We start from the raw sequence: 24,006 nt of genomic DNA, 5'->3' as shown, positions 1-24,006 counted from the left end.
GTCAACTTGTAACTGGTAACAGTCATCTGGTGTTGTGATTGTTGAGTACAAATTAAAGTACAATGTCAAGAGCTTTCTCAAATCAAGCCCTGTCAACATCAAAGTCACCTGTTACCAAAGTATGGTAAGGTCAGTTCTCGACTACACATCAACTATTTGGTCGCCTTACATGCAGAATAACATTCAAGCCCTAGAGTCTACGTAAAGGAGGTCTGCTAGATTTGTATTCAATAACTACTCACCTTATGACAGCGTATCCAACATGCTTTCTAATCTTGGCTGGAGTCCTCTTACTGATAGGTGAAATGAACATAGATTAATAATGCTATTCAAAATAATTCACCACCTTGTAGACATTAATGCTGATGTTTTACTGTCACCTTGCCCTTGTACCCACTCTACACGTTGACACTCAAAGAGAGATTCTTACAATTACCAGCAAGAAGTAATGCCTACTCAAACTCTTTTTTCCCAAGCAGTATCAAGCTAATGGAACACTTCACCGGATGATGTTGTAATTGTTTCAGACCTCAATCATTTTAAACAAGGAATAACAGGACTGTTATCTTAATTCTTAATTTATAATTTGTGACCGGGCCTGCGAAAATAGGGCATGTGGGCACACAATTTTTGCCTACTTTTTCAAAGTTTCACCACTCATAACATTTTGCACCATTATGCTATGAAACTGCAATTTCCAGCTATTAATAAGCATTTAATTGGCATCATGATGCAAGTTACAGAATGGAAATATACTTTTCCAGTACTGAGATATGACCTGTAGAGTGACAGGGTGTAGTTTGTGCCCACATGCCCTGTTTTTGCAGGCCCGGTCACATTTTTGTAATGTGATTACTTTGTGCATACATGCTCCCCTGGGAGGCCTGCACAGTATTAATTAATTAACTTAAGAAAGCTAGCACACTTTTATTTACTTTTAATATCCCCCTCGAAATATTTAGGCTATATGCAATGGTATTGATTTTCGAATAAAAAATATTAGCTGGCTAGCTAAGCGAGTAGCCGAGTACAAAAAATTAATAATACTGTAGCAATGTGACTTCATTATCCACTTGCGTATTTAAATAAAAATAACCGTCAGCTATTTATTTATTTATTTCCAAAAAGGTGCAATAATTTAATTTTAGTTGTGTGGCTATTTCATCACTACTGGCGCCACCAAATTAGTCCCACAAGCCATGAAGGGCACCCCCCTTGTTTTATACCTATGAGATTATAGGAGCATAAATACGTATCTAGGGTGAGATGGAGTACACAGCTAAAGATTCCAAATGGTGGGGGTTCAGACTACTTTTGCTTTGCTTTATCTTCGCTAGCTGCTGTACTCGAGGTTGTGTTGGTATGTATGTGCATGTAGTTACATGTACAGTTAGTGAAATGTTCGTGTAAAACTCTGATCATTCCCGCCGTTTTAAACAGCGTTTCACGAGTGTTTCTATATCCGTGACAAGTCCGGACAAAGAAGTGCTAGGGTGGGCACCAGATAGGGTCAAAGTGCCGGATGAGGGTCGCGGTGTCGTAATTGGGGCACCCTCGTAATAGCGGAGTTCCAGACCAATTTACGTGCCGCTGTGAGCTCTAGATACACTCACTACTGGAAGAGCTCTCATGAAAACCCAATGAAGGTAATTTTGAAAACCCTTTGAAAATATTGAAAAGTCAAAATTTCAATAGGTGGTCAAGAATTTTCATTACATTTCACATGCTAAACCTATGAAAATCCATTGAAACTTTACCAATGAATACTCCATAAAATTATTTTTCATAGAATTTTCATTGGTTAGCTATTTTCATTGGATATTCAAGGGGGTGGCACTCCTATATACCCTGTACTCCAATCTTCGTCCTTGGTCAAAGTCGAAAAATAAGCCTTGACCCTTGACTTACGCTAAAATTCGCGCTTGACTCTTAGCCAAATTCTTGCATATTTTCATAAAATTACATTTATATTGCAACTCTAAAAGTATCAATTGTGGTATACACTTTACAAACGAAGCTCGTCTTGACCTACTGCAAATTTCTTGCTTGACTTTTGACTTTCATTTTTACCAAGGATGAAGATCAGAGTACAGAATATATTGGAGTGCCATCCCCTTGATATTCATTGATTTGTCCAATGAAAATACTATGGAAATAAAAATTCATTGGGTACACCAATGAAATTTTGACTTTTCATAGGTTTCTTTGAAAATTTCATTGGATTTTCAAGGCCAAATTGTCCAGTAGTGACTGCTTAATAAAAATAAAAAAAACCTGAGCTCCTATATATGCACAGTGTATCCAATAAACGTTTACCTCTTAAGCCGCCACGTACTGTACTACATCAATGACCATAATCTCCAATGGGTTGATAAACTATCATGGAAAAATCAGGTCTCAACTGTTTCTGCTGAAGCTACCAAAGTTTTAATTTTTTTTGTGCAGTCACATGTACACGTGCCATACTTGCTCAAAACACAAGGCGTTAAGGGCACTTGAAAGCTGTAGCTAATAACAATAACTTGTTCTTCCTGTCCTGGACTACGCTAGTGTTGTTTGGAATCGCCACACCCACAAAAATATTTCTACATTGCAGTGGCGTAGCTATTTGCAGCTAAAATGTGTCATCTCTAATAGGACACTAACTGTGTGCATGTTTCGTTTGCATAATAATTATTAGTTACGTAGCTGTAGGAGGCTTCATATTGCACCTCATATCGCACAATTTAGCTATAGCTAGCTACGTACGGTGAGTATCTGAGTTGTTAGGGCGCTGGAACTGATTGGTTGGACCTGTTCCCTACCAGATTCTATGTACGTAAATGGATAACAGCATGTCATTACATTGATCCAACTGTCTAAATTGTCATTGGTTTTTGAATATGCTTTCAACAACACTGTCATTGCCATTTTATAGCTGCCCCACTGCATTTAATATAAGTTCATAATTCACAAGTGCACATGTGTTTCTGCAGGTGGTGCAAATGAGTTCTACTTGGGTTTCTTTAGTAGAAATACTTATCGTTTCAATCCATCAGTAGTGCTAGTGAATGGTGACTCAGAACAAGCATCTTATTCCATCAGTTCTCCTGGAGTCAGATATCACCAAAGTGGAACAATTGCAGTGAACAGTACAGTCATCATAGAACTTCCTGATGATGTCATTGCGACATTAGGTAATCACAAAAATAAAGGAATTTATTTAGCAATCAGCAGTAACAAAGTGAATGTTATTGGTCAGAGTGTTGGTTATGGAGGTAGCCCAACTGATACTTATACTGCCCTATCTATAAGAAATTTATGTGTTGCAGAATATGTCTATTATGGGATGCAAGTGGTTAGCTATTCTTCTAATCGAATTGGTACTATTCTGATAGTCGGTACAGAGGACAACACAATAATGAAGTTGAATGCTCCAGTCACAGAAGTAGTTAGTATCAATACTGATGACACTACCACTATACTTACTCCTGACAAACAGTACACATTTGTGATCAACAGGTTACAAACTGTACTTATTAGATCACAAAAAGATTTTACTGGAACTAAGATAGTCACAAACAAGCCAGTGTCTGTGTTTAGTGGTCACGAATGTACCCAAATTCCATGGAATGTCGGAGGATGTGACCACTTAATAGAACAAGTTCCACCTACCACATTATGGGGTAGAGTATATTATACTACACCATTAGCCACCAGAAGATCATATACCATTAAAGTACTGGCAGCATATAACTCCACTAATGTTGATATTTACTGTAATGGTATGAAGACATCTTATGTGCTTAATGAAGGAATGAATATCAACAAATCTTTACATTTTCAAGAACATTGTGTAGTGTTCTCAGATAAGAAAGCATTGGTAGTCTTGTTTAGTCATGGAACACATGATGATAATGATGGTAATATTAAAGGTGATCCAATGATGTTAGTGTTACCTTCTGTAGATCAATATCTTAATGCATTTAGCACATCTACCATTCGTAATCCAGGGAGAGCAGGTTATGAATATTTTGTTAATGTCATAGTACTGGTGCAATATTATCAACCTGACACAATCCACTTGATATCAGGAGGAGTGAACAAGTCACTAGACACACAGGAATGGGTACCAGTTAAAGTTAACAATGTCATTGAAGCATATGCTACAAAAGTGACTATATCAGAAGGTGTGGTTGAGGTCATCCATACTAATACATCAGCTCTGATGACAACAATAGTATATGGGTTTGCTAATGCTGTAGGATATGGTCATTCTGGAGGAGTCTATGAATTAGAAATAATGACAGGTATATAGCTAAGAAAATGTTACAGTCGAATTACAGTATAACCGAGGTATGCTCCGCTTCCAAAAATGGAAGGAAATGGTGGACCTATTTTCATCCACTTTTCGATGTTTTTTACTCTGTGATATATCCTTCCAATTTTGGATGGAAATATCTCATTTTCCTATATAGTAAAAATCTACCAAAATTGGATGGTTCTGTTCATCCATTTTTGGAATAATCTGTACCAAATTTATAATCATCCAAAATTGGATGGTTCTGTTCATCCACTTTTGGAATAATCTGTACCAATTTATAATCATCCAAAACTGGATAGTTCTTGTCATCCACTTTTGGAATAATCTGTGCCAAATTTATAATCATCCAAAATTGGATGGTTCTGGTTGTCCAATTTGGAATGCTCTGTATTAAATTTATAATCATCCATAATTGGATGGTTTTGGTCATCCAATTTTAGAATAATCTGTACCAAATCAAGACTCATGGTAGTGAGGCGTGCGGCCAAGAAACTACAAAGCGCACACCCAATTAAAAGACGCGCGGCCACTACTGTGAGTTATTTACATGTAGGGACGGTTTTGCAATATTAGCCCTGGATTATGCAACATCTCCCAATAGGTTTGTATTGCGTTACGTAATAAAAAAAATCTTTTTTCGTAGTAGTAGTAGTTTTCTTGCGACCGGTACCGGTATTAAAACGCATATTTTTAGACATATTTTGCTTTCTTTCTCAGCCTTGTGTTACACCTAGCGTCACCTTATACTAGTCAACTTACCCATGTTTGTACAGTCCATCTAGCACTGACATTATCTAATCCTGGTTTGTTCATACGTGTATTTTCTTCGATCAAACCTCTAATACCTACAGTAACTTTTAAAGACACGATGTGGACACAAGCCCTAATGTCTGATAAACAAGTTGTAAAAGCGTGTAGAACCGTAAGTTCCCTAGGGAAGGTGTTTTAAGCAGAAATCTTTTAAACTCCATTTAGTGCCACGCCTCATGCGTGCGTTGATAATTGGAAAATGTCTTATAAACAAGTGTGAAAGTGTCAAGAACGTAGCGTCACTAGAGACTGTGCTCCAAGCATAATTCTTGTTGCCACACAACACAAAATGACAATACTGAAAGAACACACATAACAATTGAGAACTAAAGAACACACATAAGATTATATAATTCCTCTGTCTATATAAACTTACTTCTGTGATGCTACAGTGACAATACTGAAAGCTGTTTGGTCTGTACGAGTACACCTTGTTGACAATCCATCCATGAGATAATTTCAAGCCGGATAATATTGGTATTTGCTGCTACTCAAGTTGGTACCATCACAGAAGTTTTCAGCTTGGTATCAGTGAATTTGCACTAGTCAGACTAGTGCAGTCGTCTGACAGTCTAAAAACCAATCACATACACGAGTGTGAATAGATGTGGCACTTTGTACACTAGCCTCATTTTTTCACTCCTCCTTTCGTTACTGAACCTCCACTCCTTGTTTTGTTATTTAACCTCCACTCCTCGTTTTGTTATTGAACCTCCACTCCTCTTTTCGTTACTGAACCTCCACCTCCACGAAGAGCTGAATACATCGGTATTCTCGCAACTCCGGCTTTAATATCCATTCGACTTCTTCAAGTGGTGTACGTATTTGTTAAAGTATGCTTCACCACTCCATTACAATATAACAAATATTTAGTAGTATTCAGTCCTCTCAAGACATGGACTGCCATCAATAATTAATGTAAACTGCATATCACGTGTGTTCACTTGAGGTTTTACAGGGACTTTCCAAGAGATTTCCCCTAAATAGGCCACGTGATCATTGTCAGTCGGAGTGGAACTTGTTCTTGGTTATGGCTCTACAATGCGGTACTCGTACTTTAATGTATTTTAGTGTTTAATAATATTATACTTCCTCTCAAGATATGGACTGCCATCAATAATAATATAAATCGTGTATCAAGTGTGTTCACTTTTACTTGAAGTGTTACTGTGCAGGGACTTTCCAAGGGATATCCCCTAAATAGGGATAGGGGATATCCCATAAATAGGTCGCGTGATTATTGTCAGTCAGGTGGAACTTATTTATTTCCATTAATACACCATGGAGCTTGTGTTGTGGCTTTCATTAATCGATCATTATGCACATACCATGGTGCAACAAAGTTTGCAACAAATTGCTGGAATGTGGTTCGTGGTTTGCCGGTATGAGCTTGTGTTGTGGCTTTCAACTTTTGTAACAGATTGCTTGAATGTGGTTCATGGTTTGCCAATGATTGTGTATATGAGTTGGGGTCATTCCACACAGCTTGCACAATATTCAGATGTCTGCACGACGACACAAAATTAAGTGAGACCTGTACAAAAATTAAACTAAATTAAACACACATGCAACTAATAACCTGGAACATCGGTCACAACACCAAAGACACTTGCTTGGATATCCTCATGGCTTAACTATGGAGTGACATGTGTAATTAACCGGCACTAAACAGAATCTACAACACAATTTTCTTTTCTGCAAGAACTTTTTAGCACCAAGTAAGGGCACTACCATCTCACCTACAAGAGCATTTCACAAGAGATATGATATTAACTACAACCAATATGTGGTGTATGTTTGTGAACGTGTGTATAGTGTTTGTACATTTTATGTATGTCTTGTGCTTGTATATGATGTAAGCGTGTGTTTGTATGTAGTGAAATAAAAATAATAGTATGATGTTTGTGATCTCTTTCATAACCCTTAGCAAAGCATTTAGCTCTATGAGTTGCAAACCAAGTGGATAAGTTGTCCTCAGGACACTATGGCAGTGGCCATAGCAGGTTTTATTCATTGATAAGTACAGAATGATTGATATACTCCAATAGAACAGTCAAGTAATAAATACTCTAATAGAACAGTCAAGCAATAAAATTACTCTAATAGAACAGTCATTGAACAATATAGCTGAATATTTACATCTCTGTCTGAAAAAACTCCCAGTTCCCAGATGCAATCTGAGAGTTGCTATTTCAAGATGGTGGCATTTCCCAAGATCACCTAAAATAAGTGCTTTACACACATCTTTGGTAACCCTGACTGTAGCCATTAATTGGCATGACCACTAATTTCCACTGGCCCTTGTTCTAAAAAAAATTAACAGCTACTATAAGAATGTATGTTATATGCTCACCACCTATCAGCAGATTTGTGTTTAGTTGCAACACCTCTACAAGGCAGAATTCATCATACACCCCCCATGGCTTGAACATTGGGTCTGTAAATTATATAACTGACAAAAATTAGTGATATCCCCCCTCCCCCCCAAAAACACCTTTGCTGTAAAAAAAGGCACGTCCAAGAAACTACAAGTATCTGTAACCCCATGTAAAAACAGATAAGCTGTAGAAAAACACTCCATGAAATTAATGGGTAACTGAAAGAGCTGATATCTAGAACGGCCAAGAATCAATAATGTTACTACAACTGACTATGATTACCAAAGAATACCTTTGCTGTAAAACAGGAAAATAAAAGTAACTGGCAACCAAAATAGCTGATATCTGAAGCGGCCAAAAATAAAAGTTAAGTTGATACAACTAACTACAATTATTAACTTACAACATTGAATCTTAATCATTCAACAATACATTCACCCTTGCTACATCCTAAAATAATTCTTTGTAACTCTAATTGGCTTGTAATTTAGCCGCCTTTTTTTCTTTACTCTGACTATTGAAAAAGGCGGCCAAATTACAAGCCAATTAGAGTTACAAAGAATTGATTTAGGATGTGTTGCAAGTTGATAGTTGTAGTAAGTTGTATCAACTTAACTTTTATTCTTGGCCGCTTCAGATATCAGCTATTTTGGTTGCCAGTTACTTTTATTTGCCTGTTTTACAGCCAAGGTATTCTTTGGTAATCATAGTCAGTTGTAGTAACATTATTGATTCTTGGCCGCTCTAGATATCAGCTCTTTCAGTTACCCATTGATTTCATGGAGTGTTTTTCTACAGCTTATCTGTTTTTACATGGGGTTACAGATACGTACTTGTAGTTTCTTGGACGTGCCTTTTTTTTACAGCAAAGGTGTTTTTGGGGGGGTTCATATTTACAGTCTGAAAATAAAAAATTGCAGCAATCCAACTTATATATCATTGTTCACTATCATACAGTACGGTAGTACAGTGTATTAAGGATGTTTTCACAAAAAAATAATGACCAGAAACCAACCTCACAATACCTTCATAGTGCCTTGGCAGCATTGGTGAGGTATAACAAAGTCTAAAAGTGTGACTTGAAATGCTTGCAATAAGTTACAACAAAGTGTAAGTTTCTGCTGATCGATTGATTGACTAATTCCTCGTAACTCAATAATGGCTAAGGCTACAAGCTTGATTTTTCACTGTTTGATGTTACTTCAGCGCGCCCCCACTGGCGCCTTTTGGAATATGACAATAAGTACAATGCATGCATCATGGGCTTAACTAAGTTGCCTCTGATCCTTTTTGCCCCATTTCTCTTCATTGACAGCTTAAGGTGTCGATTCCTGGTAGCACGTAATGGCTTCCCTATCTGTAATTACCCATATTCTCCACAACCCCCTGTAGCTGGAATAATTACAGAGGCACTTCTCTCCATTTGTAATGTTGTGTAACAGGCAGAACATGCCTGAAAATGAAGCATAGTGTTGATCATTGGGGCGCACACTCAGATGCAAAATTAATTTGATGACACGAATGTATGCATCATGGAGTTATCTTTATTTGTGTCCCATTTCTATTTGCTGGCAGTATAAGGTGTTGATTAACAGTAGTGAATTAATGGTTTCATTTGCAAATGAAAACCATCTGTAATTTTGTACCATGCCTTAAACCAGTAGACGTAAGCAAATTTGTTCTAACTTCTCATTCGCCATGAGTGCAAGTACAAGAATTTTAAGCTTCACTTTGGATCATAGAAATAAAGTGATGAAACAAGGGAGATCATGCATTTAGTTCTGCAGGTATGCTAATGGTGAAATTGGATTACCAGAATCATCCATTTATGGATGGATATAGATTTGGTACAGATTATTCCAAAATTGGAAGACTAGAACTATCCAATTTTGGATTATCATAAATTTGGTACAGATTATTCCACAATTGGAAGACAAGAACCATCCAATTTTGGATGATTATAAATTTGGTACAGATTATTCCTAAATTGGAAGACAAGAGCCATCCAATTTTGGATGATTATAAATTTGGTACAGATTATTCCAAAATTGGAAGACTAGAACCATCCAATTTTGGATGATTATAAATTTGGTACAGATTATTCCAAAATTGGAAGACTAGAACCATCCACTATTAGATGATTATAAATTTGGTACAGATTATTCCAAAATTGAAAGACTAGAACCATCCAATTTTGGATGATTATAAATTTGGTACAGATTATTCCAAAACTGGATGAACAGAACCATCCAATTTTGGAACCTTATTGTAGATTTTTGTCACTATATAGGAAATGAGCTATTTCCATCCAATATTGGAAGGATAGATCACAGAGTAAAAAACATCCAAAAGTGGGTCCACTATTTCCTTCCATTTTTTGAAGCGGAACATATATGGGCTAATGACATGCGATAAGAATCTAAGAAATATGTACGTATCGCTATACTTATGCACATCCATTACTGATATTAATAAACTTTATAATTCAACCACAGTGGTAAGTCAACTAGATTATGTGTTTATCAATTGTAAGATCTATTTTTTTGTCTTCATAAAGAGCTAGTTGATGTCCTACAACTGCAAGATTATGTATGGCCATGTTAGTGTTTGCTACAAGTGCATGTTCTCCTAATTTATTAAAGGCATGTGCACATACAGTAGTTGTAGTCCTAAAATATGTACACAACAGTACATTTATTTGCTTTGGAATCTGTTTCATCAATTACTATCCCACCAGCAATTTAGGTACGTTTTAATGTTTGTATTAACAAAAACCATCAGTTATCCTAACTGTGAGGCAGATAGAGCAATAATATTATAATATTATTCGAGAGATGAAATCTATTCTTTCCTTACAAAGTTTATATAGTTAAAGCAATTGTCTTTACTATGTTGCTAATGTTTACTCAAGGCTGAGTCATTGTGCAGATAACTTGTTGCAATTCAGGTTTGTGTTGATGCATGAATCACACTTGAAACTGGTTGGATATCTCTTAAGAAATGTTTAGTCCCACATGATTAAATCTGAGGAGTTCTGTTGAAAAGCATGTGACTACATTATAGGGAATTTTTGAAAATTAGCTGTCTGAGCCTACAGGAATGCAAGTTTGGTAGCTATAATTAGGAGATCCCATGGTAGCTAGAAGCTATTATTAATAACATCAATGTGGCCAAGTCTTTGCCACCACCCATGATTTCACAACATTTTCACCCAGACTTTGAAAGTCACACATCTTTTCACAGTTTGGCTGTTTATGTGTGAATTTAATTCCCAATTTATACATACTCTGTATGGCCCCAAATCCAGCCTATACTGACTTTAGGGTTTGTTTTACCCACATTCTGATGTACAGATGTGTACAATGATGACAGAAGTTTTAGATAATAATTATACGGGCACAATGTGGAGTCTATGAAATTTATAAACCCGAAGGCCTGGGATGTAATGCATGAGCGAAGCGAGGGTGCTACTAAGAGACTGAGGGTTTATAAAGTTCATAGACTCCACATTATGTCCATATAACTGTATTTTACATTATACTCAAATTACTTACCTCATCCATGGCTGTTTCTGCTGTAGGCTCGGCAAAAGCAGCTGGTTTTCTTGCGATAATACTAATGCCATGGCAACTATGCATGCTCACACAACACAATTAAACACCCTCGTTGTATCACTGCATGTGAAAAATGCAGACTGATTGGATAAACCTAGTTTTGAGCATATGTTATATTGTGCCTGAAGGCATGGAGTATATTAGAAAACAAGGTGGAGTATATGAGATTTATTACCCACCCAAAACAACCTAAATAGAGTTTAATTGTTAGTATATTGTATTGCATACATGTTTTAATTTAGCTCCTCTGGCTAAATGCAAGTCTGGCTATTAAACCTTAAATGGGTATAATTCTTACATATACATACACAGACTGTGAACCTCAAGTCATTGAACACCCTAAGAGTGTTTTAGCAGATATTTACACATCAGTCACTTTTGAGTGTAAGGCTAAGGTGTATGGAAATTTTCAAATTCAATGGATGAAATTTGCGTCAACAAAGTTACCACAATTAGCTACTACAACTATTGATAAATCACGAAATGGAGTCACCAGTGTACTATTAAAGATTGATAAGATAATCCATCATTATAAAGGCTATTACTTCTGTATTGTGAAGAATGAACTTGGTGAGGTTAACTCCTCTAAAGCTGAACTACGTGTTGATGGTATGTTCAGTATACACTGTACTACAAAATAAAAATGTGTTTATGTTTATGCGTCTGTTTATTCTATGTAGTACCTTGTCCAGAAATAATACAAGCTCCACTTAGCATTACAACATTACCAAGGGAGATTGCAAAATTTGAATGCTTAGCTTATAGTCATACTTCATTACAATATGGTTGGAAGAAGAAAAATTCTACAAGTTTGCTATCTAGTTCAAAAACTACAGAGTGTACACAAGATATCAAAGTGTCTTTTTCCATTGACACCACACAACCTTCAGATGAAGGATGGTATTGTTGTGTAGCAACTAATGAGTGTGGAGATGTGGAGGAATGTGCCTGGCTAGAAGTGGACAGTGAGTAATCAGAATGGTGAATGTCAATAGGTTTTTCATTGTATGGTACCTTTTAGCCACTCCAGTAATTGTAACACATCCAACATCTGTAGTGAGTAAAAAAGACAGTAAGAGAGTATTCCTTCATTGTTCAGCCCATGATTATGGAACAGGTGATATTCAATACAAATGGGAAAAATACCTGTCAGCTGATGATAGGTGGGTAAGACCTTCTAAAAGAGCAAGGGGTGTTATGTCAAGAAGACTACTACTGAGTGTGATCACAGAAGAAGATGACGGTGTCTATCATTGTATTGCTATCAATCATGATGGTAGTGTGGTGTCCAACAATGCCACTATTACTGTATATGGTGAGTATATACTAAAATAGGTGGAAAGAATTAATTAAATGGTGTTGGTATAAAAAATCATGGTAGTGAGTCATGTGATCAAGACAGTAAAAGGCATACGCCTCACAGAAATAAGAGCGAGTCACTACTGTGAGTTATGAAGATGTAGCAATGCTTTCATAATCCTCACCGCAATTCACATGTTACTTAATATTTTAACCTTTGAGCTCATGGAGATACAATAAACTTTCAATTTGATATCAGACACAAACAATATTTGTATACATATTAAGTGACTCACTTAATGTGAGTAGGAAGGAAATCAGGTGTTGCTTTTCTGTCCTACACATCCAGCCAATTACTGTAGCCATCACATTTTATTCTTTTTTGAATCTTCTAAAAAGCTCACCAGAAAACAGTATAATTTTTTCTTGAAGTACCGGCAACGTTTAATCAATATCAATTTTATCTAAGTGGTTTCATTCAAAGTTATTGTTTCTGGAAAAGCTAAATAATTCTTCTCCACATGTATAAACATATTTGAGTACTGGATGTAGTCAAGAGCCTGAGGCTGGTGTGCAGGAAGTAGCTGATATGTGTACCAGGTTAGTAATGTCAACTATGAGATTTTTCAGACATAAATAAGTGTGTGGAAAGGTGAATTTTGGTAACTGCTTGTGCAACAGTTCAAATACTCTAATAGAGCAGTCAACAACTTTACAATCATAAGCTGCTACTTAATTTCTCTACAAGAATAGTTGCACAATGAAATAGTCTACAGCATTTTTCAGAGCTTATAATGTCTGAATTTTTCTTAAGCATTCCAAGACTAAAATCTGCTGTCAAAGAGTTCATAATGTGCATTATTATACTATAACTAAAATCATTTGGTTATAAGTTTGTTATCTGGCTGCCACAATGATACACAAGCTGTATCTAGCAGTGACACATCCTGAATGTCATGCTGACAACACAAGCATTGTATTCATTTGTATTAAAGCTGGGCTCAATGAAACACCAAGTCTTAAATGAAGGCCAGGGGTATTACTTTATTGTAAGGGCAGGCACAAGATAACAATAGCTTAATTAATTTGGTTGCTAAAACTAAGTAATGGTTAGACTTCAGACCACAGGGGTCTAAGTAATTTAGTAACCTGATGACCCTGTGTCGTGGTGCCTGAATGAAGTGAAGATGCTACTACAGGGCCTGAGGATTACTTAGACCCCTGTGGTCTGAAGTCTAACTTATTTAGGCCCTTTATGTAGTTGTTGTACTTTGACACTGTTGACAGCTGCTTGTAACAGAGAAATGTAGTGTTAATTAGTAGAAGCAAGCCATCACTCCACCCATAACAACAATTATGTGTTTTAAAATTTTAATTTCAAATGGCGATGTGTTGCCAGCACTATTAGTGCAGATGTACGTAATAAACATGAAAAGGGTCTACATAAAAACATGAGAAGGGTCTAGTTAGACACCTCCAAAATCCACCACAAAAGGGTCTAATGATACCAATGAATTGTCACAAGGATTTTAACAGAGCTGCTACAAGGAACGATGAAATGTTTCAGCTGGTTCAAGAGTGGATTATAAAAAATGCCATGCAGGGCTTCTATACAGATAAATGTGGTAATAGTCATAACAATCGGCACCCATACATCAAACTACTACAATTACCATAAACGACAAAGGATTGGCAAATCAGCATATTGAGCAATTTGACAGATGACAGTTTGATGAATTTACTATGCAGCCAGTATTGAACTATATAAAATAGCCAAAAGGCAAGTAAAGTCTGGCAAACATCTCAAATTCACTCCTGCCAAGCTATTATTGTAATGCATTTGATTCACAAAAGTAAGTAATATCCTTAATGTGAAAACAGCTTGGCTATACAAAAGGGTCCATCCATCTAATCTTTGATTTTTTAAACATTTCTGCATGTTTGTAAGTTTTAGGTTGATTAATCGTGTTCATAAATAGTGAATCTTCAATGCCATGAAATAATATAGATTGTTCACTTATGTTAGCTTGAAGAATCAATTCACGATGTAATGTCTTTGCTACTACAGGTCCACCAACCATTGTACACATCACTGATGACTCAGTTGTATTTGAAGGGAACAAAACTACCTTGATGTGTAATGCTACTAATGATGAAGATGCTGTTAATCCTCTAACCATTGTCTGGTATAATTCTGAAGGAGAAAAACTTGAATCAAATGATGAACACATTCTAGTACTTACTACAACTGATCCAGTTACTGGTCAGGTACAATCAGTGTTACTGTTTGATCCAGTTAACCACACTGATAGTGGAGAATACACATGTCATGTCTTCAATGATAATGATTGCTACACAGAAGATAAATCAACCCTTACTGTTAAATGTAAGTTTATATCATTATCATTATTCTGTACATATGCAGTGGCATATCTAGGGGTGGTCCTATGCTGTACCAAAGAATTTTAGTATGTGAGATCAAGATACTCTAATAGAGCAGTCAATCACTCTAATATAGCAGTCACTCTATTCAGAGCAGCAATGTAGCCAACTATGTAGTAAGTACTTCATCAGTAATATAACATAATTATAGTTGCTGGAGGGCTGCTATTATAAGCAGGCTGTGATGTTTTTGTTTCCTCTTGTGCCCTACATATGCTACTGTCTGTACAGATATTTTTGTGTACTCGCATGGTCAGTTTACAGATCCACTGAAATACATTTGGCTGTAATCAGTACTTGGAATATTGTTATGCATAAGTTGGTGCATGTGATTTACTCCAAATTTGTTTTGTTCAATAAATGCATTTTAGTACATTAAGGTTAGTCAGCCAAATTGTGCCATGAATATCACATCGTGACATGTTTAGAAGTGTCCATGTACAGCCAAATTAATTCAATTTACTACTATATAGCCATAATGACTTCCAATACAATAATAACCTTACACACAGTAGTATACGGTTGTACTCCAGCCAGTTACAAACCTGGTTAGTTAGTCTAATGGTGATGTGAAAGGGACTGGAAAATTCAAGAGTATATTAGTTGGACATACCCACATTTGTTTCTTGGCTGTTTTTAATATGTTTAGGAGTACATAATCCTTTGTAATATAACAGATACATAGAAAAACGCTTGTGACAGTGCCACTCTCAGGTGATGTACATAAGTAATCGTACTATTGTTTATTCCATGGCATATCCTGCTAATCCAGTTTTGTAAATACACCAAAACAGTCTCACTAGAGATACACATAATGAACCATAAGTTTTGATATTACAGCATCAAGTTCACTACAGAGACAATCATAATTTTCTTAAAACCCCAGTGAAAATGTCAGGCAAACTAAAGCTTTACCTGACATTGATACACTGCTGTTTACACAATTTGGCATTCAGGGAATTTAATACATCAATAGATTTACTTAAGCTTAGTATGTATAATCAAGAGTCCATAATAAGAGGCTTGGTATAATGGTACACTCATTAGTGTGTTTACAAACCTTGGACTACTTCTTTGTATTTTAATCTGATATTTTGTCAGGCAGGTTCCATTGTGGTCGGCCATGCATGATATTTGCCTGACAAATGGCCTACGTCAGGCAGTAATAATTGACTCTGCACTATCATGCATTTAGCAGCTCTTCAGAGGCTATATATATATTATTAAAAAAGGAGACTTAGGTATCACCATCTACATTATTTTCATTGTAATGTTCATAATAATGGCAGTGTTTCTAGCTTAAGGTTGTTCATAACCATATGACTTTGTAGCTTAATATGTATCCCAACGTAACATTTTTTTGTGCATTGCATAATACAGACAACCTACATAATAGGGCAGCTCCAGGGGGTTTCTGTAGTTCTAGAAACTGGTTAAGCAAGAGTAAAATACACTATTAGAACATTCACCCTTTTTATTAACATTCAAGCATTTAGTTTTGATAAACTGCTGGAAGTCTCTCTCAAATTCAATGTCAGGGATCTAGCTTTAGAAATTTCCTTGGGGAAGCATGCCCTCAGACCCCCCCAAATAGTATGCTTCTCACTCTTAGTTACAGGCTGTATGTACAGGTGTATGTGTCTATCTTCATAATTATAGCTATAATGCTATGAAGCTTGGTTCTGGCATTGCAAAGAGTCTGGATCAGAATAGGCACCGGCCGATTATGCCGGCATAATTTAAAGCATAATAGGTGACCAAAAGCATCAAGCATAATGCCAGCATAATAGGGACGATGTTTGAAAAATTACTTAAATGCGCAATACGCTCGCCTGAAAGAAAGCAAATATTCACTGCTAATAGTATTATTAGTGCATTTTATAATTAAAAACACGTAATATAACTTATTAAACCGTTTCTTTGTTGGTTATTCACACTTTTCAGAAATAAGATCGAGATACTCTAATAGAGCAGTCACTTACTCTAATAGAGCAGTCAGGAAAAGCTGATATACTCTAATAAAACAGTCAGTTCTAGAGCATAATCTTGATCTTGAAAGCATAATTTTGAGCATAATAGGCTTAATTTTTGAGCAATGCTCAAAAGCATAATAGGTAAAATTTTGGGCATAATAGGCCGGTGCCTAGATCAGAAACTAGTCACCTAAATCCCTGTAGCTGCCTATGGTAGCTGCCTATGGTATATAAAAATTAAATGGTGCCTGAGATTTCCATCTAAGTGGACCTTTATAATTCACTTCTTGGCTATGGATGGAATAATTGGCCAATGTGATTATGTGGTTTATTTGTGTTTTCAAAGTGATTGAGTTACGATAGTAGTCTGTATGTGTTGTGCAAGTAGGTCCATTATTATTGTGATTGTGGAAGTGGTGCTGTAATTGCTACATATCAATTTGCATGTACTTGAAATCGGTTCTCCACACTCAGTGTCTTTGTACGTTTGTTTCAAAAGCTATAATATGCATTTACTAGCCTAATAATAAGTGTAACCATCCAGTGTCTATTCCTGAAGATTAAAAGTTTTGAAAGGTGGAACCAAAAAGTGCTGCTTAGAGGTGTTAAGTATATATATGTGCTTATGTACATGTGTGTTTGTTACAGCTAGTTATAAGCAGTAATGTAGGTAGGGGTTTCCAAGGGTTCAGCAACCCCCCTTTGACATTAATTTTAAGGTTTCAGCAGGAACCTCACAGGATAAGTTTGGCAGCATGTAAGGGAGTGAGTAACAGCATGCAGTACAACATTTATTATAATAGTAACATTTTTAAAATTTTTATTTATCTCTCAGGGTAGGGTCTACCCAGGGGACTATAGATATTACATGAACCCTTTTGAAAAAGATTGTGATATACTCTAATAGAACAGTCAAGTATACTCTTATAGAGTGGTCATTCATGGTAATAGGTATAGACCTCCTGTATTTATATCATACACTTCGGTATAAAAAATAGTTAGAAATCAAACTTAATGTTTTGATTTTTCATAAGTCATTCAGTGGATTCATGCCTGTGTGTAGGCCCACTGGCTAGCTGTTTCCTAGGAGTTGCAAATATAACTGATTCACTATCACATTAATGTACTGATTCATATATGAAATATAGCAATCTGTTGAGTTTTGGACCATTAGATCTCTCAGTGGCTAGGTGCTGTGCTCCATACCGCCACTGCTTGTATTTTTAGTGTTGCTGTCAGAAACTCCTCTTGAAACATTCCTGGCTATGCCTCTGGTAAGAGATACTGAGGTGTTATAGATACCAATATGGCATGACTTATATACCACACTATACTACCATATCATGGAATCTTAAAATTTTTGATAATTTTCATGCTATAGAAAAATTTTCTATTGTGTACCTTATAACTTTAAAAGAACGCATTTAAGCTTGCTGTTACAAAAAAATCAAAATCCAAGATACAGTGTAACTGTTTAGTTCTGTAAGCCATATAATCTTGCAAGTTCCGAAGTTTCAACTAAGTAAATATGTAATTTTACACATAGATCATAGACAGATTTGATGGATGCTTTGGATACTTCAAAAGTGTACTTGGTACTAGCTAACTACACTGTTAAAAATAAGGAGTAACCATTACTCCCCTAGGGGAGTTCCCAGTGTAGGGAGGATTTAACACCCCTATATTTTTGTGGAGAGTAACTAACACCCTGCAAAGGAGTAACAGGAACCCTTTGAAAAATCTATTGTAGGGAGTTTTAGTTACTCTAGGAGAGTTCACATAAGCATGCAAGGTGTTTCCTTTACTCCATGAAATTCTGCAAATAACTCCGTATAAAATCTCAAATGATGTTAAAGACATATAGCAAAACTGTAACAAAATGTTTACAATATCCAGCTTTATAATATTGGAAAGTCACTGAAAAAAGAGATCAGTAGCAAGGCTTCATCATCAGCAAACGACGCTTCACTGCCACTTCACTGGAGTCACTGCCTGCCACATGACATGTTATCAGCTGTAGTAAATAGCAGTATAGTAAAGAAATATTCGACAATCACATACTTGTTACCTGTATAGCTGAAGGTACGTCACACGCAGTTGCCAACAAAGTTGTAAAAACAATTCTTCTAGACCAGCAGCATTGGTATAGTGTAAACTAAAATAAGCACAGTTGCTATCACGTAAAACAGCACTTCTTTGCTACCTGGAGTTCATCATTTTGTTTGTCTATTTGTTCACTGATTTCTTGTGGCACCTGTAATGTATGTTTACAAAATTGATGTACAGTCACTGTATGTTAACACACTTACTGGATGTTGTTTAAATTCTATGTTCTCAGTGACATTGAGGTATCCGTGCTAAAAAAGTAAATATGTGCTTATGTAACTATAAACATTATCTCCTTACAGGTCAAGATTAACTTGGAAAGTTGATGAAGTCGAAGACACACAATGTACATTGTATCATAAAGAGATTTTTGTTAACTGCAGACGATACACCTTACTAGTTAATTCCAGTGAATCTGCATGTAATTATGTAAAGACAATGACAATGATACGGGCTACTGACCTTACCAGGCAATATCATTGTGTCCGGCTTCTAACGTAAAGGCTGAAAGCAGACGGACATGATATGTACGCCATGTTTAAGCTAGGTGGCTTTCCTCTCCTCTCTCAAGTCTTCAACCTCTTACACACTGAATACTAGTAGCTATCGGTGAGCTAGGATGGGCTGAATACTTGCTAGTCCGGGCTGGCAGTGATACGACTGAGTCCGCCAAATTTTATTCTTTCCCCGAGTCTTGAACTATTTCTGTCGTGTCACGATAAGGCGCCTATACCCTCACGAGCAGTGGTGAATTCCATTGGAGCCAGTTTAATAAACCCGGCGTGTCACATGAGATGACTCACGCAGATATGAGGTCAAACGTACCTGAAGAAACAATGAACGAGATAGTGAACGTCCAGTAATTATTCACGAACAAGTAAACACTTTAGTATCACCTTTTAAGCACTACAATTCCTCAGAGAAGCAAACCGCTTTCAACTACTCAACACGGCTCTGTTGTTAAAGAAGCCGTTTCTATGGTAATACTCTTCATTCTAAATAATGCGCTTGTAGTAGAAATGGTATTTAATAATTATACATACGTATTTCAAAATATTCTTGATTCTTGAGTAACAATTCGTCCTCCTGCTTTCGTACTGTCTGTTTCCTTCACTATGTCTTGGTTAGTCTGCAAAAATAAAACATGAGTAAATGGCTGCCATTGAAAAGGAAGCCTAAATAATTATTTTCCTTCTTACATTGAGTGGCTAGAATTGAACTGGCTAATTAATGGAGAAAATATCATAGTGAGAAAGCTATACTGAACTTGCATGTGGCTCATTCAGTTGTAGGCTCAGTATACTGGCTCACTGAGTTCACCTTAGCTACTAGCTAGCTGGTAATGGGAACTCTTCAGTTTGGTGCCTTCACTCACTTGGAGTTCTCTTTACCCTTAGTGGGTTACTGTTACTCTCCTAGTAATCTGAACTCCCCTTTCAGAGTAAAATATTTTACTCCCCATAGTTACTGTTACTCCCCTGTTTTAACAGTGTACTTGTGTATGATAGAAGAATGAAGGGAATAGTACATACACATATGTTTCTCTCAATCAACTAGAAAATTGTTGCATTAATAACTATGTTTATGTTCAGGTGAATACCTGATGACAAAATGAATAATAATAGACCAGTCTTTAAAAATGAATAGTAGGACTGGAGCTACACTGTTAAAATATGAGTGTTGTACTAAGGGTGCTCAGTTGCATGTTTAAAAATAGAACCCTGAGGTGCTACTTAAAGGTTTATGGGTACAACTAGAGTGTTAGGCAGCACTGCTAGAGAGCTATGGGTACAGTTATGGGGTGTTACAATAACACTAGGCACTTGTCTATTAATTTCCGAAGCTTCATGGGGGTGGAGCTCTTTTCACCTTGGCCTTCATGTTATGCATGGTTAATTGGGAAATACATGTAACCTGTGAATTACAGTAATCAAACAAGAATACAGATAGGCTTACGTGCTTCTCTCTACACACTTTATGCAAGTAGCAATTTGTACTTATAATGTAACCACCCAAAAATAATTAATTGTGGGATTTTATTCACAGAATCACCTATTGACACTCTGGGTGTTCTCACTACACCCCTTCAGAGTTAAAGTACAGCACTTAATATACTATCACAATCAAGAGTAAACAATGCCAAGTTTACTCAACACACAACATTAAATATATAATCACTCATGCAGAGGAGGTTGGACACGCTTTAAGCGCCATTACACAAAATCGCTTTTGTAGAGGAGGTTAATATATCACGATCTCAGAATAACACACTGAGTCATTTCATGTTTTGTCAATAGAATATGTACGTGAAGGCTGGTGAAGTAGTGTACACCAAACCGCAACTTATTAATTTCACCTGGAATTCAAGCACTGATTACAAAACAAAGTACATTGCCTTGAAGCTTACACAAAGGACAATCTGAATATCTAATGATCCCTAGCGATCCCCACCATTTTTCAGTTTTGTATTGCGACTATTAACGATCACATAAAATACCAAATCAAAGAATGCGATTAAAGTACAGCTCACGTGAATGTGTCCAACTTCCTCTGTCACTCATGCAAGTGTTTATCTTGCATATTAGTGACTCATACATTTTAGCTACAAATCAGCATAATGGATGTTTTTATGATTGCTGTTGAAATTTGGAACTAGCAGAGTTTAGAACTACAAAGAGGGTGCTTGAACACATCATTATGAGGCTTATGGATTATGCAACACCAGATATAATAGATTACCATGAGTGGTGTCTTCATGACACCCTGACACAGAAGTGTTGAGAAGCACAAAGGGTGTTCACACACACACATTTTTTAGGGTGTTATGCATTAGAGAACACCCAACAGGTGTAGTTGTAGCACCTTTACACTATTCATGAGTGCTATCACAACACCCCTATACAATTGTAGTAAAATAGGGGTGTCACACCAACACCTGAATTTTAACAGTGTAGTAAATTTGGTGAATTATTTGAAAGTAAATTTTGATGAAAGGGAGCTTTACAGTTATAAGTAGACATGACCACATGTCATGTGATGGTCCACTCTAAAAGTAAAAACTACTTAACAGGTTGATATTGTTTTCATATTGTTTGTAGCTCTTCCAGTTATTGTCAAGCAGTCATTTTCCACAATATGCAAGATGAGCAGCAAAAACTGTGTACTGGAGTGTTTAGCTACTGGAGTCGGCCATATTCAGTACAAATGGGAGAGGTACCAGTCATCTAGTAATAGTTGGATAAGACCATCACGTAGAGCTGTGAATATCACATCACCTAAACTGATATTTAGTGTGATCACAGAAGAAGATGAAGATGTCTATCATTGTGTTGCTACCAATCATGATGGAAGTGTAGTGTCTCAGAATGCAGTAATTACTGTTTATGGTAAGTTTCTCAATTGTTATGTGCTTGCAAATCTATGTGTTATACGTAGGTCCACCAGTCATTGACTTTATAACAAATAACACAGTTGCATTTGAAGGCAGTAAAGTTAATTTGAATTGTATTGCAACCAATGATGTTGATGCTGTCACCCCGCTTACTATAGAATGGTACAATTCTGAAGGATTGAAACTTAAAACAGAAGGCAAACACAAGTTGCATATAACACAACCGATCCAAATATTGGTCAGGTGTTATTGTTTGATCCAGTTAACCACACTGATAGTGGAGAATACACATGTCATGCCTTCAATGATAATGATTGCTACACTGAGGATAAAACTAACCTCACTGTTGAATGTGAGATTATAATTATTTGATCAATGTATAGTGTTGTTATTTTGTTTCTTATTAGATGTGCCAGGTATTACCATTTCTCCACCATCACCTCATAGGGTTGGTATTGGTGATTTTGTGCTGTTCTTATGCAGTGCTAAAGGAGTACCCACTCCTACTGTACAGTGGTTCTTAGGTGATAAAGCTATCAAAGAATTTGCTGCCTTATCAGAACAAGTATATTATGTCCCAACCACTTCTCCTCACACTACGGTGTACACCTGTGTCTCACGAAACAAGGCTGGTGGTGAGATCCGCACGGTTAAAGCTAACATAACTGTCATTGTTCAACGTAAGATGCTTTAATGTTTGATGGGAACAATTTTATTATTTTTAATATTTAGCACCACCTCCACCATGTCCATCCTTAGCACCACCAGAAAATGGATCACTATTCTTTCTTAATGGCAGAAACAATGCTGTGTTCTACTGCAATCCTTGTTATGTTATCCAAGGGCCACCTATTTTAATATGTACAGATGGTAACTAGAACCTTTCTCCACCAACCTGTGTGAAAGTGTGCTAATTAAGTTTACAAGATTTCTAAACTGTGCATGCATGCAGGCACTTGATTGTAATGTATTTTATATACATATAGTTATTTGGTAGGACTTACTAACTGTATAGATGTTACTGGATTTATGAGATTTCTTATTTTATAATGCACTGTATATCTTGTTTAAATATATGGGTAAGTTATTTTAAATAGGCTTAGCTTGATTCTTGATGTCAAAAGTGCTAGCTGTTAAACATAGATCGAGTAGCTAATAACATTATTTTTGTTAATAATAAGCATAAGGGATCTACTCTACATAATTATGTTGAGTATTTAATCATTGTTGAAATGATATAGTTCATAGGCGATGGATACAGGGGGGCCATGGTCCCCCCACTTTTATGGGACACTGTTTGCAAGAAAAGATCGAGACACTCTAATAGAACAGTCAGGATCTAGATACTCTAATAGAGCAGTCACAGTATCCAGAGAAGCAGTGTAGCAAGCTACATAGCTACATATGTGTAATTATAAATAAGGAGATTAAGACACACGGTAGTGTGTCGTGCGGCCCAAGAAGCCGGCGCGCCACATAGTGAGTATATTAACAGGAAGAAAGTAAACACGATTTTCACACCTTTATATCTTGGTGAACCCTTATCCGATTGGAACCAAATTTGCTACAGAGTTGCCCGTCAGTTAGGGGAGTCTACATTCCAAATATGAAGGAAATCACTCCAGCCAATTCCGAGATACGAGCTGCCAAAGTTTCGTTTTTTTCTTGGTTTTTTTTTCTTCTTCGTCTT

At 36.4% G+C, this 24,006-nt stretch overlaps 1 protein-coding gene and 1 long non-coding RNA gene across 4 annotated transcripts; one reads left to right on the top strand and one right to left on the bottom strand.

Annotated features, from left to right (window-relative positions):
* The first annotated feature begins 1,221 nt into the window (after positions 1-1,221).
* On the top strand, positions 1,222-23,194 carry LOC136255045 (uncharacterized). The gene is made up of 11 exons (XM_066047765.1): positions 1,222-1,360; positions 2,976-4,289; positions 11,418-11,714; positions 11,786-12,070; positions 12,127-12,420; positions 14,473-14,790; positions 22,024-22,311; positions 22,361-22,559; positions 22,724-22,732; positions 22,800-22,996; positions 23,049-23,194. Exons 1-11 carry the CDS (start codon positions 1,267-1,269, stop codon positions 23,192-23,194), a joined length of 3,441 nt encoding a protein of 1,146 aa, XP_065903837.1. The 5' UTR covers positions 1,222-1,266.
* LOC136256036 (uncharacterized) lies at positions 18,647-20,158 on the bottom strand. Of its 3 annotated transcripts, XR_010701293.1 has the most exons (8): positions 19,969-20,158; positions 19,822-19,920; positions 19,393-19,750; positions 19,226-19,340; positions 19,129-19,176; positions 19,023-19,073; positions 18,888-18,974; positions 18,647-18,833 (listed from the first exon to the last, which is right to left on the bottom strand). It is a non-coding gene; the product is annotated as an uncharacterized lncRNA (long non-coding RNA). The 3 variants fall into 3 exon arrangements; XR_010701292.1 differs by having other exon boundaries at positions 19,388-19,750; positions 19,822-20,156; XR_010701291.1 differs by having other exon boundaries at positions 19,822-20,156.
* Positions 23,195-24,006: the final 812 nt, after the last annotated feature.

This window comes from Dysidea avara, chromosome 5 (assembly GCF_963678975.1).
Source record: "Dysidea avara chromosome 5, odDysAvar1.4, whole genome shotgun sequence".
NCBI lineage: Eukaryota > Metazoa > Porifera > Demospongiae > Dictyoceratida > Dysideidae > Dysidea > Dysidea avara.
This window is presented reverse-complemented; position numbering and strand designations above follow the sequence as displayed.